The 17,343-nt window shown below is 42.7% G+C and overlaps 2 protein-coding genes across 4 annotated transcripts; both read left to right on the top strand.

Annotated features, from left to right (window-relative positions):
• The first annotated feature begins 279 nt into the window (after positions 1 to 279).
• LOC310995432 (TRPM8 channel-associated factor homolog) lies at positions 280 to 8,934 on the top strand. Of its 2 annotated transcripts, none has more exons than XM_083984492.1 (12): positions 280 to 473; positions 1,245 to 1,918; positions 2,353 to 2,569; positions 2,720 to 3,017; positions 3,472 to 3,773; positions 4,624 to 4,798; positions 4,893 to 4,987; positions 5,185 to 5,395; positions 6,429 to 6,665; positions 7,285 to 7,508; positions 7,608 to 7,721; positions 8,547 to 8,934. In XM_083984492.1, the coding sequence occupies exons 2-12, from the start codon at positions 1,272 to 1,274 to the stop codon at positions 8,787 to 8,789; spliced, it is 2,763 nt and encodes a 920-aa protein (XP_083840618.1). In that variant the 5' UTR covers positions 280 to 473; positions 1,245 to 1,271; the 3' UTR covers positions 8,790 to 8,934. The 2 variants fall into 2 exon arrangements, with proteins under 2 accessions (XP_083840618.1, XP_083840617.1); XM_083984491.1 differs by having other exon boundaries at positions 461 to 536.
• Positions 8,935 to 10,489: 1,555 nt separating this feature from the next.
• LOC310995433 (TRPM8 channel-associated factor homolog) lies at positions 10,490 to 16,807 on the top strand. Of its 2 annotated transcripts, none has more exons than XM_083984493.1 (12): positions 10,490 to 10,779; positions 12,051 to 12,724; positions 13,105 to 13,321; positions 13,496 to 13,793; positions 14,034 to 14,329; positions 14,506 to 14,680; positions 14,772 to 14,866; positions 15,003 to 15,213; positions 15,403 to 15,639; positions 15,765 to 15,988; positions 16,094 to 16,207; positions 16,335 to 16,807. In XM_083984493.1, the coding sequence occupies exons 2-12, from the start codon at positions 12,078 to 12,080 to the stop codon at positions 16,569 to 16,571; spliced, it is 2,751 nt and encodes a 916-aa protein (XP_083840619.1). In that variant the 5' UTR covers positions 10,490 to 10,779; positions 12,051 to 12,077; the 3' UTR covers positions 16,572 to 16,807. The 2 variants fall into 2 exon arrangements, with proteins under 2 accessions (XP_083840619.1, XP_083840620.1); XM_083984494.1 differs by lacking the exon at positions 10,490 to 10,779 and adding an exon at positions 11,564 to 11,679 and having other exon boundaries at positions 12,059 to 12,724.
• The last annotated feature ends 536 nt before the right edge of the window (positions 16,808 to 17,343 follow it).

The following is a 17,343-nucleotide window of genomic DNA, read 5'->3' on the forward strand; positions in this document are numbered from 1 at the left end:
CTAGTACGGTAGTTGTTGCTGTTCAACCGTATCACCGGTAGTCATCGTTACTGACACTCTTGAAACAAGTGTTTGGATTTCCCCCCAGTTCTGGTCTGGGATCATGGCGACAAGTTTTACCCGGTCGGGATCTTCTTTCCACATAGGGATAATGATGCATTCATGACAACTCAGAAATACGGGACCTTCAACTACTCTTCCTGTATTGGCTTAAAACGGGACGCAAAAAGTGGGCGTGCGGCGTCTCCTGACTACACTCCTTTGTATCTATTTTAATGCTTGGTAAAAGCTGCTGCCTATAAAAGCATAGCAAGGTTTTATTCAAAAGACATATTTGCGGAAAGTCGGAGTGTTACAAACAGTCCCAGACTACAGACTCGGGCTTGGCAGGTAAATCAGCTGTCTGTGGATCGGTGCCGTGGGTTTCTGTAGGCTACCTGCACACGGGCTTGCAGGAATACCACGATATTACAGTAAGCCTAGTTGAGCTCCCCTGCACAACAGAGACACCGGGAAACTCTTAAAACACAAATAAGGTTAATATGCTGAGAAGAGCTGTATGTTTGTCTGAACTATATAATTTCAATGGCCAGCACAAGTGCATAATAGAGTATCTATTGCAAGAGCAATGTTGTCATATATGCCTATCTATTAGCCTATGCATAAAATATAAGTTTATAACAGATAGAAAAAATTGTAACATTTGTCTACATATACTGTAGGTAGGCTATGTGACATCTCCATGTTTTTATATATATTACATTATATCTAATTGTTGTTTTCAAGTTTATTAAAATATGCTTGCATACTTTTGACATTTGAATTCTGGGAGACAGGTCTCAGATTTTCAGATCCCATGTTTATAATATCATTACTTACTGACAGGCTTTGATTTATTAATGTCTATGATGTCATGTCCATATATGTTATAAAAATAAATGTGTCAATACATGTGCATATATTACACCTGAGTGTGGGCACTTATGTGAAATGTTGACAATTTTGACCATAACAACTGTAGAAAAGGACATTTGTTGGACTGAAACAGTGTGAGGGGAATTATCTGTGTGAAATAAGACATAGGCCTACTGTACAATCTTGATAGTGAACTGATCTTTGTTTTTATTGCTGCTGAATTTTACCTGTAATTTGCATGAATTTTACTTTTGTTGCTGCGGTACTGTTTCTGGAGTCCATAACACTAATGTAGTTTTTCTTTTGCCATCCACCCTCTGCTTCATTAGATCTTCAGAGCACCAGTCCGTCTCACCATGGCCACCCAGCCCACCCCAAACCACCATGAAAGGGCCTACATGTCCCTGATGAGAGGCTTGAGAGAGCTGGATCTCCGCGGCCCCGCTGTTCCAAGTGATCTGGTTCTGACCGGAGACCACGCCTTTCCTTTGGCCATGAACAGTAAAGGCCAGGTCCCGATGGCCGCCTCTCTCTACGGCCGTGGAAGGATTGTGGTTCTTGGTCATGAGGCCTACCTGACGGCTTTCCCTGCTCTGGTAGAGAACGCCCTGACGTGGCTGAGAGGAGATGGATCTGACAACCTGTCTGTAGGGATCCACAGGAACGTAAAAGCAGTCGCTGATAACCTCAGCAAAGCCAGCTTCCAAGCCAGTGTTGTCGGGGCCTTAAGTGACAATCGGGGGGTTGGTGTGTATGTGACAGATGCCTACAGTGTGGGTGCAGACCCGAAGCACCTGGTGGCGTTCCTGAAAGCTGGAGGAGGAGTTCTCATCGCAGGTCAGGCGTGGAGCTGGGCTGCAGATCACCCCAAAGAGAACGTGCTGCTTCAGTTTGGAGGGAATAAGGTTTCTGGCGTAGCAGGGATCTACTTCTCTGGGAAACCAAGTGAGGCAGAGTACCTGCCTGTCTACCCTCAAATCCCTTCCTCCTGGATGGCTGTCGTGTGAGTACCTCTTGTTCTTTGAACATTTTAAACTGTTATTAGTTTTGAAGGTATAAAACTAAAGTATTGGCTAACAAGAAGGCTACTTGTGGGAAATTTGAGGGATCACTGAAGTTATTTAAATGTATTTTAAGCGCAGCATGAATGTCTATGTCAAATTACATGTTGGTCCTCTCAGTAGTTGTCAGAAAGATTTTTCTGCTTCATTGGGGTTGTTAGAGGAAGTCAGGGGCTCACCAAAAGGGCAGTCGCCATCAATTTTATACATGTTTTTGTGGCGATCCATTCAGTGGCTGTTGAGACTTTTCATTCACTATTTAAGTGGTGGACCGACTCACTGACATACTGATGGAGCTTGTATAAAGAATGTGAACAGCCCTGAAAATGAAAATGATTATTTTTCCTTTTCCATTCTCCATTTTTATGACTTATAGACTTGGTAAGGACTTTGAAGACGACTTGGAGTTCTTACTCCAGGGGGTTCCAGAGTTTGACTTCGGGGGTGAAGCTTACTGCTCTGAGGTCCTGGTCCACGGCCCTTTAGCCTTCCCCATTGGTACCACTGAGGATGGAAAAGCGTTTCTGGCAGGAGCCTACTATGGGCAGGGAAGAGTCATTGTGATCTCACATGAAGGACTTTTGGGAAGAAAGGTGCCGTGTGGATTAAGAAGTAGAAGTTACTAAATGAGATGACTGTTGGCTAGTTCGCTAATTCATTAGACATATGTTTAATCTGCCACATATTTGTATGTTTTTGACTAACTATTGTCTTCTTTATTGGTTAACAAACCTTCATTACAGGCACTTGCCCCGTTTTGGACCAATGCCCTGCACTGGCTGGATGAAGGCAGGAATGGGGTTGTTGGAGTAGCACCAGGCCTTGAGGCAGCCCTTACTCTCTTCAGCGAGTCAGATTTTAATTGTAAGAAGACAAACCTCAAAGAAGACCTGAGTGTGTTTGTGTGCAAAGCATACAGTGATCAACAAATGGAGGAAATCCAAAACTTTGTAGCAGAGGGAGGGGGCCTGCTGATTGGTGGGCATGCCTGGTACTGGGCACAGACACACAATGGACAAAACCCAGTGACAGAGTTTTCAGGTATGATAATGCACATTACACATTGCCAAGTAATTATATATATACCAGTGACAAACCTGAACCACCAACGGCACCATAAACATTGCACACTTGCAATTACGGACTCAAGCAACATCTCAGATAACAAGCTTAGAGGTTTAGACCCAGGAAAGACAGTCCCAAGTTGATATTATACCACCTGAAATTTACAGGATTGATATTGTATATGTATATGTCTGTTGAATCTGGTACTGATCAATATTGACTAGATCCTTCTAGATCTTAAATGATGGTTCAATGGAATAAACCAAAACTATGGAGACCAAGCAATGATTTCTCCATTCTACTGTTACCAACCTGCACAAACTTAAAAAAGAAGTTGAACTATGAAGGCATGGGCATCCGTCCTGAAATCGCAATAATACAACAAACTGTAACGTGTAGATTGAGATATGTTTCTTGCTTTTTCTTTCAGGAAACAAGATCCTGAACAAAATGGGTTTGAGTCTGCTACAGCATGTAATTCGAGGAAGTTCCTTCAAAGCTCCTGTGCCCAGCCAGGCCATCAAAGACACCTACCACTTCCGCCATCTACTGCACCGCTTTGCTGGTCATGTGAACATGGGGGAGGCACTTACTGGGCATGAGGAGAAATGCCTTAAGAAACTGGGTGGGCACTGTGCCAGCTACTTGAGCATGAAGGCTAATGATTGCCCCTCCTATGTACAAGTGATGTCCACTCTCACTGACATCCTGAAGAAGTCAGGCATCCCACAGGTGGGTAGTTTGTATGCAAGGTAGGGGTGGGAATCTTTTACTGTCTCACGATTAGATTTGGTTCAGATTTTTGGGGCTACGATTCGATTCAAAATTGATTTTCGATTCAAAACGATTTGATTCATAATGATTTCTGCTTCAGTCTATCGGTGTGCAAAGGATCCTCATGATCTACTCCAGTCTGCTTTGCGAGACAGAATGACTAAAGTGTCTTTTTCACATTTATTGAGTTTTAAACATTTATCCATGCTTATGTGACAGTTGAGATTCCTGTCACTATGCCTCCAATTGATCATGTGCCCTGGCTACTTGGCCAAAGGGGATGTCCCTTTGGGTGACTGGCAAGTGCGCATGACTACAACCTGGGGGGTGTGGGTTCAATCTCCGCCCGGGCCCTCTTCACCTTGCCACACTTACAGTAGATGGAATTGTTGAAACTGTTGCATAAAAGCAATATCACATATTGCTTAAGTAACAAAATTAAAAGTGCCTATTTATTTAAAAAAAAAAATAGTGCAGTTAAACATGCTGCCTTTTAAATTCTACGGAAATGGAAGCCGACAGCCAGCAGATTTGTTTCATTTTTTTATTTTTTAAAATCGATTTTGGGACATTTTATATCGATTCTGAATCATATTAAATGAGAATTGCGATTCTTATGTGAATCGATTTTTTGGCACACCCCTAATGCAAGGTCTAAGTTCTTTCTGCCTTTAGTGTTTGGATTCAGGTCATTACTATTCTGTAAACAGAGGATTCAGTTTTCTTGTGCATATGTGTTGAAGGCATGTGATATTTACAATGGTCTCCAGTACAGATTGCTTTCAAAATATTCAACATTATTTTCAAGGTGTGCAACAGTTGCCCTGCAAAGAGTCCCAAAGACCACCTGCTCCTCAGCATGGCGGCAGACGTATATAAAGTTTGTCCAGATCCTGATGCTCTCCTGCCCTACCTCATCAAGGACAACCCAGCGATGCCGGTTGTCTACAACCACAGGATCATGGTTAATGTTAACACAGCAGGTCAGACCACATTAATGTGGACAAATGCAAAACAGAAGTGCAACAAGTAACATAACTGTTTGCCGAAATGTAACTGGTTTTCAATTATGTTTAGAACGGGAGGAGTGGATCAGTACAGGTCTTTACCTCTCCCCTGGTATGAAGACCTACATGGCCATACCTGCTGCCCTCGTCAACAAGGATTGGAAGGTACAGTCTGCAAATCAAATAAAACAAGTGTGATACAGGGGACAAAGCTAAAATTAAAGTTTAGATTATAGCTTTCTATAAAAAAGTAGCTTTGCACTTCCTCTGCAAAGGGGCTGGTAATGAGTGTTGGCAGTAATGATCAAAGGAAATGGTCCAGGTCTTCAAGGCAGTAACACATTTTCCTTTTTCTTCCTCAGGTCCAGATCGGCTGTCAGACAGACAGACTGAATGCTGAAGAGTTAAAAAGAGCCCCATCAGTTCATGAACGATTCCCCATAACCTCAGAGATGATGCAGGTGTGGAACCTGTGGGGGGGGCTCATCTATCTGGTGGCCCCGCCCAAAACACAAGTGCAAGGGGTAGAGGTCATGGTGCAGATTGCTGTACCTGCACCATATTATAAATCCGGTAAGTGTTTGGTGGGTGACACTGTTGCATGTGCAAAACTGGGATTTTTTTATGCTGTTTTGCTATTCAGTAGGTATTCCTGGGATTTATTTACATCACTGCATAAGATAAATTATGGGTTTGTGGAGGTAAGAACTGAGGGTTACTATAGGTCAATTGAGAAAAGGCAGGGTCTGACTAGATAACAAATTGGCATATTTGTTGATGGTTTTTCTTAGAAATATTATAACAACTAAAATTATCTTTTAGATCAAACATACATAATTACTCAACTCGACATGCTGCTGGAGGTTATTTTATTTTACCCAGGGCACTCTCTCAAGGTACAGTATTATATAGAGCTATGAAGGAGTGGAATGCCCTTCCGAATTATGTTATACAACAAAGAAATATGGTTAGTTTTAAAATGAAACTAAGAGATTATTATTTTTGATCGCAATTTTTGATCGCAATCCATTTGTCTTGGATGTTTTCTTTTGTACGCGTATGTATTAAAGCAGAAGTAAGTGATATATTTGTGTTAATATAAGTCTTAAATAGTTATATCTTCCGACAGCAATCACTTACATAGAGTGTTTGGACTGAAACACGGGTCTCTCAGTCACTCTGCTCTGCTCTGAGCCGAGGAGAAAACTTTTCTCGTATCCTACAGTTTTTATCCAATGAGGAGAGAGAACGGCATGCAGGGCTGTGTGTGCAGCCAAGGGACGCCGTGAATGTGGTGACGTAGGGACGAGGACTGTTATGGTGCGTTCAAGGCAGCCCGTAACTTGTGTTTTTCAGACCTGTGAACTCGTACCAGTTCGATCTGGTACGAGTTCACGGGTCGGAAGTTACGAGTGGCCGTTATAGTGACTTTCACAGGTAAAACAGGTCGGAAAAACACGAGTGGGTTGCCTGGAACGCTACAAAATCGTAAGTTGTGACTTGAAGCTGTAATTTACGGTTTCAAAAGCCTGCCTGGAACGCAGCATTAGCCAAAACGACCGGATCGCTTACTTCTGCTTTAAGTATGTGTTTTCTGTCTCTCCAGGTGTGACAACAGCAGCTGACTGGTCCTTGCTGCGCACTGCTCCCTCACCCTGGGCAGAGTTGGAGTTTGACAACATCATCCTCACTGTCCCGTCCAGTGCTGTTCGAGACCTGGAGCGCCCTGACAAGTTGGCCACACACTGGGACGCCATCATGAGAGGAATCGCTGATCTTGCTGCCATCCCACACAAGTTACCCCGAAAAGAACGTTTTGTGGCAGATGTACAGATTTCCCACGGTGAGTGATGAGATGAGGCGTGTCACAACCATAGACTGTAAAAAATATGGACGTAGCATCCGTGACGTCACCCATTGGTTTTGGGGAGTTGTTTTTGTGACTCAAATATGGCGGCCTGAACAGCGCCATGTTGGATTGGCCGGCCGAGAACCCGCCCACTGGCCTCGAAGCAGCCTGTCTCCGGACCAGTCACTCAACGTTTCCGCGCCCTAATTGGCGAGAATTTTAACCTAATAATAGTAAAACGGTTAAAAAAGTTAAAAAAAAAAAATTCACCCCCCTCAGAGTGTGTGCGGGGGTAGAAACTATCGGTTGAGACCAAAAAACGTTCTGACACCAGGCTTTGATCATGTTTATTGAGGATGTAAAGTCGGTGATTTTAACATGGGGGTCTATGGAGACATGCTGCTTTCTGACACCAGCCCCCAGAGGCAGCCGAGGGGATTGCAGTTTTTTGAACGCGGAAGTGAGCTTCACTTCTCAGACTGACAACTGCCCCCTTGGTCACAACTCATAATGGATGAGAGCCATCCATGAGTACAGCAACATGAGTATTCCTCAACCACAACTAACCCCATAGACTGAGCATCACACTTTTTTCCACTTTTCCTCTGCCCAGGTTGGATGCATGCAGGTTATCCCATCATGATGTTTGACAGTGTAGCCTCTGAGCTGATCAACATTGACAAAGCCAAGACTAAAGGCATATGGGGCCCCATCCATGAACTGGGACACAACCAGCAGAGAGGATGCTGGGAGTTCCCACCGAACACCACAGAGTGTACATGCAACCTGTGGTCAGTGTATGTGCATGAGGAAGTGCTGGGGATCAACAGGGCAAAGGTGGAGTAAATCAGTTTTGTTTTGTTTTGAGACCAGTGTCCGTTCAGAAAGTTTTTCAGTTTGGGCTTATAATATTTCACAACCTTCTTCTTCATGTAGGCTCACGAATGTCTGACTCCAGAAAATAGAAAGAAACGAATAGAGGAGTATGTCAAGGGGGGTAAGAAACTCGACAGCTGGGCAGTGTGGGTGGCCTTGGAGACATATTTGCAGGTAAGAAACAGAGGAATGATTGCTTAATCAATAAGGGTCAGCTGCTACTCTGAGTTGTCAGTCACATTGGACTGTCTTTCTGTATAATGGTATTTATGTACTTTGAACTTTTTTTTAAACCTGTAACTATTTTGTATGAAAGGGTCAGTCATTCTGACAGTGGGTGTTCAGACTCTTGAGACCTTTGTGGTTGAGAGCGGCTGCATCCTATTTGGCCGAATAGCAAAACTCTGTCTTTATTTTGATGATCATTGTTTATTCTTTACTGGTTGTTCCCTTTGGTTAGACAAAGGGTTGAAATCAATTCTCCAAACCTCGGTAGGCCTCTGCTGTTTCTTATTCCTCACCAGAGGGCAAAGTTTTTTGCCTCTGCATTGACCATTGGGACTTAGTTTCACAAATTACCAAGAACAAATTACAAATAAGTCAACAAAAATATTGACTGACAAATCAAAGGACATGTTGTATGAGTGAATCCAAACTTACCAAGTTTGATCACTGTTGACTATTAAATTGCATGGTTAGCATGTTTCAAGTCAGCTAGCACATGGTGTTTTGTCATGGCTGATAGGGTGGGGACGGTTGCAACAATATCTTGCAACTGTCCCCATGCTAAGCAGCCATATCAAAACAGACCACACAAAAGTTTTGTTTTTGAATTTCAAGATTTTATTTTAAATAAGTGCATAAGCAATCACACCAGAGGGAAACGTTTTTTGCCTACACATTGACCACTGGGACAATTTCTCATTTCTCAAAATCAAAGGACAGCACTTTTTTGTTTCTTTTTACATTTCTCTCTGCCCTTTTGTTCTGACACTATAGCTCCAGGAGAAGTTTGGCTGGGATGCCTTGAAGAAGGTGTTTGCTGCTTACCATGGCATGAGCAACTTTCCTGGTGACAAAGAAGGAAAGATGAACCTGTATGCGGAGACTTTCTCCAAGACTCTGGGGATGAACCTTTGTGGGTTCTTCAAGGCCTGGGGCTGGCCCATCAAACCAGCCACCGAAGAGAAAGTCTCCAACCTGCCGACCTGGAGTGACCACCCCATGGTCCAGTATGGCTGAACTTAAGACTGCTTCAGACTGGCTGAAATGCAAAGAAATTGGTGTTAGTTGATAAGCGGGTAATCAGTTATTAACTATGTGTAGAACTGGGCTGATATATTTTTATTGTGGAAGTTATTTCAAATAATAATGAAGGGAAATGTCAATGGTGTAGAAATATTAGATTATTTTACTACAAATTAGGTCAGAACATGGACATTGTGCAATAAATAATATGCAATATATTTGTCTGCATTATTAAATGTTTTATAAATAAAATTACAGTACACACAAATTTAGCTGCATACAACCATTTTCTATGTCAAGACTACTAATTTCCGGTTCGAATGCACTAATCCGGTGAAGAACGGTCTTGCATCGATCGGCCTGAAGTAGCTAGCCTACTTTACAATTACAGGACAATGAAGAGCGCGGGTAAAACGATTTTCCAGCAGTAAAAAAACAAAAACAAAATTGTATTTATTTGTATTTGTTTGTACTAGCCATATCAATGTAATTAGTGCCATCTGTAGGCCTACCTATTATACCAGCATTGGCAGCTTTGTGTCTGAGTCTGCTCTGGCTAAACCCAAGATGGAGAAACTTTCCCAGCAGCTCCATCCTGACCCTGAATTGGATTTTCTTCTCCAGGTGTAAGCAGGGTGTGTGTGTGTTTTGGTCTGAGATGTTGTGTAGCGCGACACCTACAGTAGTGGCAGCAACAGTACAACAAGTTTCTACCTCTTCTCTCATCTTTAGCCCTAGTTACTCTCTGAATCTATGGATGCTGTGATTGACAGCTAGCTGACACTGCATTGCTCTTGCTCATATGCAAAAAATCTTCTCAATTTTCCCTCTGTGGTAAACACATAGAGTTGTCTTCTATCAAGGAAGCAGCTAAATCCTTAAAGGTAAAATGACACAGTGATTTGTTGTTCAGAGTGTCCCTGACAGTAAAACTCATTAAAGTAAATGAATCAATTTTTATATGTACCATGAAACGTGGCTTCTCTTGGTTTAAGATAAAGAAGAAACAAAGAAAAACAAAGGAGACAGTCAGACAGCAATAAAATAAATAAATAAAAGGTAGTAGCTTTATTCTCTTTTGTTGTCTGTATTGTGTGTCTGTTGTTGTGTTTGTCTTGCTATGGACCCTCAGTCTGAAATAAAGATATATAGCTACTATTATAGGCCTATGCAGTTAAGCAAAAAAAAATAATGTTCAACCTTTAGGCAAAAAAAAAAAAGGTCTTCAATATTATGTGGTTCATGTGGAGATAATCCAGTTCATTCATTGTAGTGCCATTGCTGTCTTGCTTCAAAAGCCTTCTGTCAAAATAGGGCAACATTATTTGACTGGGTTTTAAGTGCTTTATAAATAAAGTTGGTATGGTATGGTAAAGCGAATCTTAGTAAAACAGATGGTCAGTTCCATGTGGCATTAGGCCTATATCTAGCCTACTGCAGTTTCTTTGTCAGACTCTATAGACCAATGACCAGACAGCAGCATAGCTACTGTATCTGAGGCTATCTGAGTTTACTAAGGGTGCTAATCTGGACCAAGTTTTACTTTCGCTTCCTCAGTGTTGTTATAACTGTGATCATCAGCTCTCTTACTGTTCACACATTCTGCCTCTGAGTTTTTCCAAGTGTTGACTTCTGTCGACTTCAAGGGCCATGTGATCAGTCTGGGATATTAGTCATAATGTGTCATGTTTGTTTGTGGTCTGGGCAGGTCCAGAGTACAGCAGAGCAGCGCGTCACAAGGGGTTGACAGAGAAGTTACTGTTATGCGAACTTCCGCCTCAGTCCAGATGCATCCTGGAGTGCGAACAAAGTACCAGGCTGCTTCTCTGTCGTTGTTGCTGCTGATCTTCATCTGTAGGCCTATTTTACAGCTTGGTAAAAGCTGCTGCTTAATAACATAGCAACGTTTTATTCAAAGGACTTGTGTTAAGTGTCGAAAGTCCCCGACAGCCCCGGACTGCAGACTCAGACTCGGTCCTTGCAGGTGAGTCCGTGGGTTTTCTGTACCTGCACACGGTCTTGCAGGAATATCATATCGGTTTACTTTTTCTCTTCGCAAACTATTTGAGTAATTAGTTGAGGTCCTCTGCACAACAAAGACACCAGGAAAATGTTAAAACGTTTTTTTTTTTTTTTTTTTTTTTTTTAAATGTTTTAGTGCTAAAGGCATCACTACATTTTAAAGAGTAGGTAGGTAATGGTTTGTTTAGGCTTACAAAGCACACATATTTGTAATAGCCTATGTATGTAAATGTGGAATTTTCTATATAATTATCACATGTGCTTTTATTTTGTACATGATGTACATAGCTATATGTTATATATATTATGTAAATTCAATTAATGCACATATTACATTAGTTATTGTGTGGTAGACTTGCTGACTGTTCCTTTCATGAAAATTTTGGAAATGGACATTAGTGCACTTAAAGATCATTGGGACTGTAACAGTGAGAGAGGAATTATTTGTGTGAATATGAAATAAGACCTGCAAATATCAGAATTCAGAATCTCAAAAACTGAATTTTTGAGAACATTTTGAATTCTGCTCTCATATGAACAACTGCAGCAATGTAAGAGTGGCATTTTTAAACGTCGGGTTTTCTCTTATGAAGCAAAACACTTATCGTTAAAAACAAATCACCAACATTTCCATGCTGTCAAGATTCAATTAATGTATTGTCAGATTTTTGTTTAGATAACAGAATTTCTGACATTTTGACTTTTTTTTTTTTTTTTAATCTGCCTTGATGACTGCTGCCTGGCTGGTGACTCCCTGAGTCCATTTGAGAAGCCACACCAAGTCTCACTTCCAGTGAATTAGCTCAATGAGTTAGGAGCTGGTTCTTGGTGAAAGAAGTTGTGAATTCAAGCCTCAGCTAGGGTGATGATGATGACATATCAAAATGCCAGATGTCCTCAACTGGAAATACAAGACAATAGTCCTAATGGTGGCGTTACAGCACACCTCTAAATTTAAAAACAAAATTCATAACAAATCAACCATATGTGCTATAGCTTTACAGTAGAACTTTGACTTACAAATTGCATAATTTTGCCCTTAAAAAAACATTGCTACCCAGCAGCTATAATTGCATATTAATTTTACCTGTAATTTGTAGCAATCTTAATTTTGTTGTTGTGGTACTGTCTACTGTCTACTGTACATTGTGTGTTACATATGTGATGGACTGTGAGAAAAATTTACCCTTGGGTCAATAAAGGCATTGATCTACCCACCCTCTGCTTCATTAGATCTTCAGAGCACCAGTCCGTCTCACCATGGCCACCCAGCCCACCCCAAACCACCATGAAAGGGCCTACATGTCCCTGATGAGAGGCTTGAGAGAGCTGGATCTCCGCGGCCCCGCTGTTCCAAGTGATCTGGTTCTGACCGGAGACCACGCCTTTCCTTTGGCCATGAACAGTAAAGGCCAGGTCCCGATGGCCGCCTCTCTCTACGGCCGTGGAAGGATTGTGGTTCTTGGTCATGAGGCCTACCTGACGGCTTTCCCTGCTCTGGTAGAGAACGCCCTGACGTGGCTGAGAGGAGATGGATCTGACAACCTGTCTGTGGGGATCCACAGGAACGTAAAAGCAGTCGCTGATAACCTCAGCAAAGCCAGCTTCCAAGCCAGTGTTGTCGGGACCTTAAGTGACAATCGGGGGGTTGGTGTGTATGTGACAGATGCCTACACTGTGGGTGCAGACCCGAAGCACCTGGTGGCGTTCCTGAAAGCTGGAGGAGGAGTTCTCATCGCAGGTCAGGCGTGGCACTGGGCCTCAGAGCACCCTAAGGAGAACGTGCTGCTTCAGTTTGGAGGGAATAAGGTTTCTGGCGTAGCAGGGATCTACTTCTCTGGGAAACCAAGTGAGGCAGAGTACCTGCCTGTCTACCCTCAAATCCCTTCCTCCTGGATGGCTGTCGTGTGAGTACCTCTTGTTCTTTGAACATTTTAAACTGTTATTAGTTTTGAAGTAATTAAACCTCTACTGGACAAATTAAGATTTTGTTGAAGTCACTTGAGGAAAATTTGGGGGATCATTGAAGTTATTGAAATTTATCTTGAGAGCCAAGGTCCATGTCAATTTTCCCAGCAGTTGGCATCAAAACAAACAGTAGGAGTTTTCGCCTGGTCACCAACCATCAATTCTGTGCATGTGTATGTGGTGATCCATTTAGTGGCTGTTGAGAGATTTTTTAGGCAGGATTAAAGTGGTGAAGAATGGGAACAGCCTTGAAAGTGAAAATTCTTATTTTACCTTCTAAATCCTTTCCCACTCTGCCTTCTCCCTTTTTCTAATTTAGACTTGGTAAGGACTTTGAGGACGACTTGGAGTTCTTACTCCAGGGGGTTCCAGAGTTTGACTTTGGGGGTGAAGCTTTCTGCTCTGAGGTCCTGGTCCACGGCCCTTTAGCCTTCCCCATTGGTACCAGTGAGGATGGAAAAGCATTCCTGGCAGGAGCCTACTATGGGCAGGGAAGAGTTATTGTGATCTCACATGAAGGACTTTTGAGAAAAAAGGTGCAGTCAAGATTAGGAAATGAAAGTCACAAAATGTTTTGATCAGCATGAAAATTATGTAAACCATTTGTAATGGCTGTTAGCTATTTTGCTAATTCATTAGACATATTTTTAATCTGCCACATACTTTTTTGACTATTTATTGTCTTTTTGATTAACAAACCTTCATTACAGACACTTGCCCAGTTTTGGAACAATGCCTTGCACTGGCTGGATGAAGGCAGGAATGGGGTTGTTGGAGTAGCACCAGGCCTTGATGAAGCCTTTACCCTCTTCAGCGAGTCAAAGTTTAATTGTAAGACGACAAATCTCAAAGAAGACCTGAGTGTGTTTGTGTGCACAGCATACAGTGATCAACAAATGGAGGAAATCCAAAACTTCGTAGCAGAGGGAGGGGGCCTGCTGATTGGTGGGCATGCCTGGTACTGGGCACAGACACACAATGGACAAAACCCAATGACAGAGTTTTCAGGTATGATAATGCACATTACACATTGCCAAGTAATTGCATATATATAACTCACAAACCTGAACTACTAACGGCACCATAAACATTGCACATTTGCATTTCAAATGATGAGAACATGTTACCAATCTGCAGACGCCTAAAGAAGAAGTTGAACTATGAAGGCATGGGCATCAGTCCTATAATCACAATAATTTAAACTATGTAATGTGTAGATCGAGTTATGTTTCTTGCTTTTTCTTTCAGGAAACAAGATCCTGAACAAAATGGGTTTGAGTCTGCTGCAGCATATAATTCAAGGAAGTTCCTTCAAAGCTCCTGTACCCAGCCAGGCCATCAAAGACCACTTCCGCCATCTATTGCACCGCTTTGCTGGTCATGTGAACAAGGGGGAGGCACTTACTGGGCATGAGGAGAAATGCCTTAAAAAACTGGGCGGGCACTGTGCCAGCTACTTGAGCATGAAGGCTAATGATTGCCCCTCCTATGTACAAGTGATGTCCACTCTCACTGACATCCTGAAGAAGTCAGGCATCCCACAGGTGGGTAGTTTGTATGCAAGGTCTCAGTTGTTTCTACCTTTAGTGCTTGGATTCAAGTAATTACTGTTCTGTTGACAGAGGATTCAGTTACCTTGTGCATACGTGTCGAAGGGATGTGATATTTACAATGGTCTCCAGTACAGATTGCTTTCACAATATTCAACATTATTTTCAAGGTGTGCAACAGTTGCCCTGCAAAGAGTCCCAAAGACCACATGCTCCTCAGCATAGCAGCAGATGTATTTAAGGTTTGTCCAGATCCTGATGCTCTCCTGCCCTACCTCATCAAGGACAACCCAGCGATGCCGGTTGTCTACAACCACAGGATCATGGTTAATGTTAACACAGCAGGTCAGATCACATTAATGTAGACAAATACAGAACAGAAGTGCAACAAGTAACGTAAGTAAAGTAAATTTAACTGGTTTTCAATTATGTTTAGAACGGGAGGAGTGGATCAGTACAGGTCTTTACCTCTCCCCTGGCATGAAGACCTACGTGGCCATACCTGCTGCCCTCGTCAACAAGGATTGGAAGGTACAGTCTGCAAATCAAATAAAACAGAACAACTATTGAGTTCAAGTTAAAGTTAAAATTAATGTTAAGATTATAGCTCTCCGAGTCCATGGTCCAGGTCTTCACAGTAGTAACACATATTCCTTTTCTTCCTCAGGTCCAGATCGGCTGTCAGACAGACAGACTGGACAATGAAGAGTTAAAGAGAGCTCCATCCGTTCACGAACAATTCCCCATAACCTCAGAGATGATGCAGGTGTGGAACCTGTGGGGGGGGCTCATCTATCTGGTGGCCCCGCCCAAAACACAAGTGCAGGGGGTAGAAGTCACAGTGCAGATTGCTGTACCGGCACCATATTATAAATCAGGTAATTGTGTGGTGGGTGAAACTGTTGCATGTGTAAAGCTGTGGCTGGGACTGCAGTTTGACTACAGGGGAATTTACACAGGTGCAAAAGCTAAAACTATGCTTGTGGAGGTAAGAACTGAAAAAAGGTAGGGTTTGACTAAATAACACAAATTCAGATTGACCGCACATACTGCTCTGTTCTCTCCAGGTGTGACAACAGCAGCTGACTGGTCCTTGCTGCGCACTGCTCCCTCACCCTGGGCAGAGTTGGAGTTTGACAACATCATCCTCACTGTCCCGTCCAGTGCTGTTCGAGACCTGGAGCGCCCTGACAAGTTGGCGGCACACTGGGACACCATCATGAGAGGAATCGCTGATCTTGCTGTCATCCCACACAAGTTACCCCGAAAAGAACGTTTTGTGGCAGATGTACAGATTGCGTATGGTGAGTGACGAGATGGAGCATGCCCCAATCCTGTTGGATGAGACTCAAGGTACACCAACAACAGTATTTCTCTAACACAAGTAACCCTCTAGAGCATCACTTTTTTCCACTTTTCCTCTGCCCAGGTTGGATGCATGCAGGTTATCCCATCATGATGTTTGACATTGCAGCCTCTGAGCTGATCAACATTGACCTCGCCACAAGCAAAGGCATATGGGGCCCCATCCATGAACTGGGACACAACCAGCAGAGAGGATGCTGGGAGTTCCCACCACACACCACAGAGTGCACATGCAACCTGTGGTCAGTGTATGTGCATGAGGAAGTGCTGGGGATCAACAGGGCAGAGGTGGAGTAAATCAGTTTTGTTTTGAGACCAGGGACTGTTAAGAAAATCGCTTAGCTTTCAATTGGGGTTATATTGTTTCACAACCTTCTTCTCTTCTTCATGTAGGCTCACGAATGTCTGACTCCAAAAAATCGAAAGAAGCGAAAAGAGGATTATGTCAAGGGGGGTAAGAAACTCGACAGCTGGGAAATGTGGGTGGCCTTGGAGACATATTTGCAGGTGAGAGAGAATTCATAGGCTATGTGTGCAGACAAAATTCTTGAGTCAAATTGTGACTAGGACAATATTTTTAGGCTAGGCTATATATTTTTTTGCATTTCAATCCCTTTTGTTCTGACACTTAAAGATCCAGGAGAAGTTTGGCTGGGATGCCTTCAAGAAGGTGTTTGCTGCTTACCATGGCATGAGCAACTTTCCTGGTGACAAAGAAGGAAAGATGAACCTGTATGCGGAGACTTTCTCCAAGACTGTGGGGATGAACCTTTGTGGGTTCTTTAAGGCCTGGGGCTGGCCCATCAAACCAGCCACCGAAGAGACAGTCTCCAACCTGCCGACCTGGAGTGACCACCCCATGGTCCAGTAGCCTATGGCTAAAGTTCAGACCCTATGCTTCAGACTGACAACTGAAATGCAAAGACATTGATTTTAGTTGATGTTAAGCGGTTATCTACTACTGGGCTGATATCTTTTATTGTGGAAGTGATTTTAAATAACAATGAGGGGAAATGTCAATGGTGTGTTAATATATCTACCTAAGATATTTTTTACACTAAAAAATAGTTCATAACCTGGTCATTATGCAATATAAAATATACCAACAATAAATGTGTCTGCATCATTCAGTGTTCTATAACAGTAGGCCTACACACAAATTTTACTGCATACAATCATTTCCTATGTCAGCAGGATTACTAACTTCCGGTTCGAATGCTCATCGCTAGGTAACACGGTCGACTAAGCGGAAGTAGCCTACTCGACAATGAAGTGCACAGGTGAAACTATCTTGGATTTTCCTCCACTGAGTAAACCCAATTTTATCCAACAATGAAAACAACCGTGGATTTTTTCCCCCTCCAAGTGTAAAAGTAAGTCGGTGTTTACATGATGTTACACAGGCCTTTTGTTCTTTAGCGACCAGCGAGGCTGATGAATTGCAAACTGGCGATGCTAGTGGCGGCTAATAGTTGGACTGTTTGTGTTTTGTCGGCTCTCTTGTGCATGGAATAACTTAATCCAGCTGTGCATCTTGTTAAACATTTAGTCTGTTTTGCGGTGCTTCCAACATTTAGTTACTTTAGAGCAGAAAAGACGTGTGTTTTGGTCGGAGATTCTGTATGCTGTAGCGCGACATCTAG

Source organism: Trachurus trachurus (genome assembly GCF_905171665.1).
Source record: "Trachurus trachurus genome assembly, chromosome: 13".
Taxonomy (NCBI): domain Eukaryota; kingdom Metazoa; phylum Chordata; class Actinopteri; order Carangiformes; family Carangidae; genus Trachurus; species Trachurus trachurus.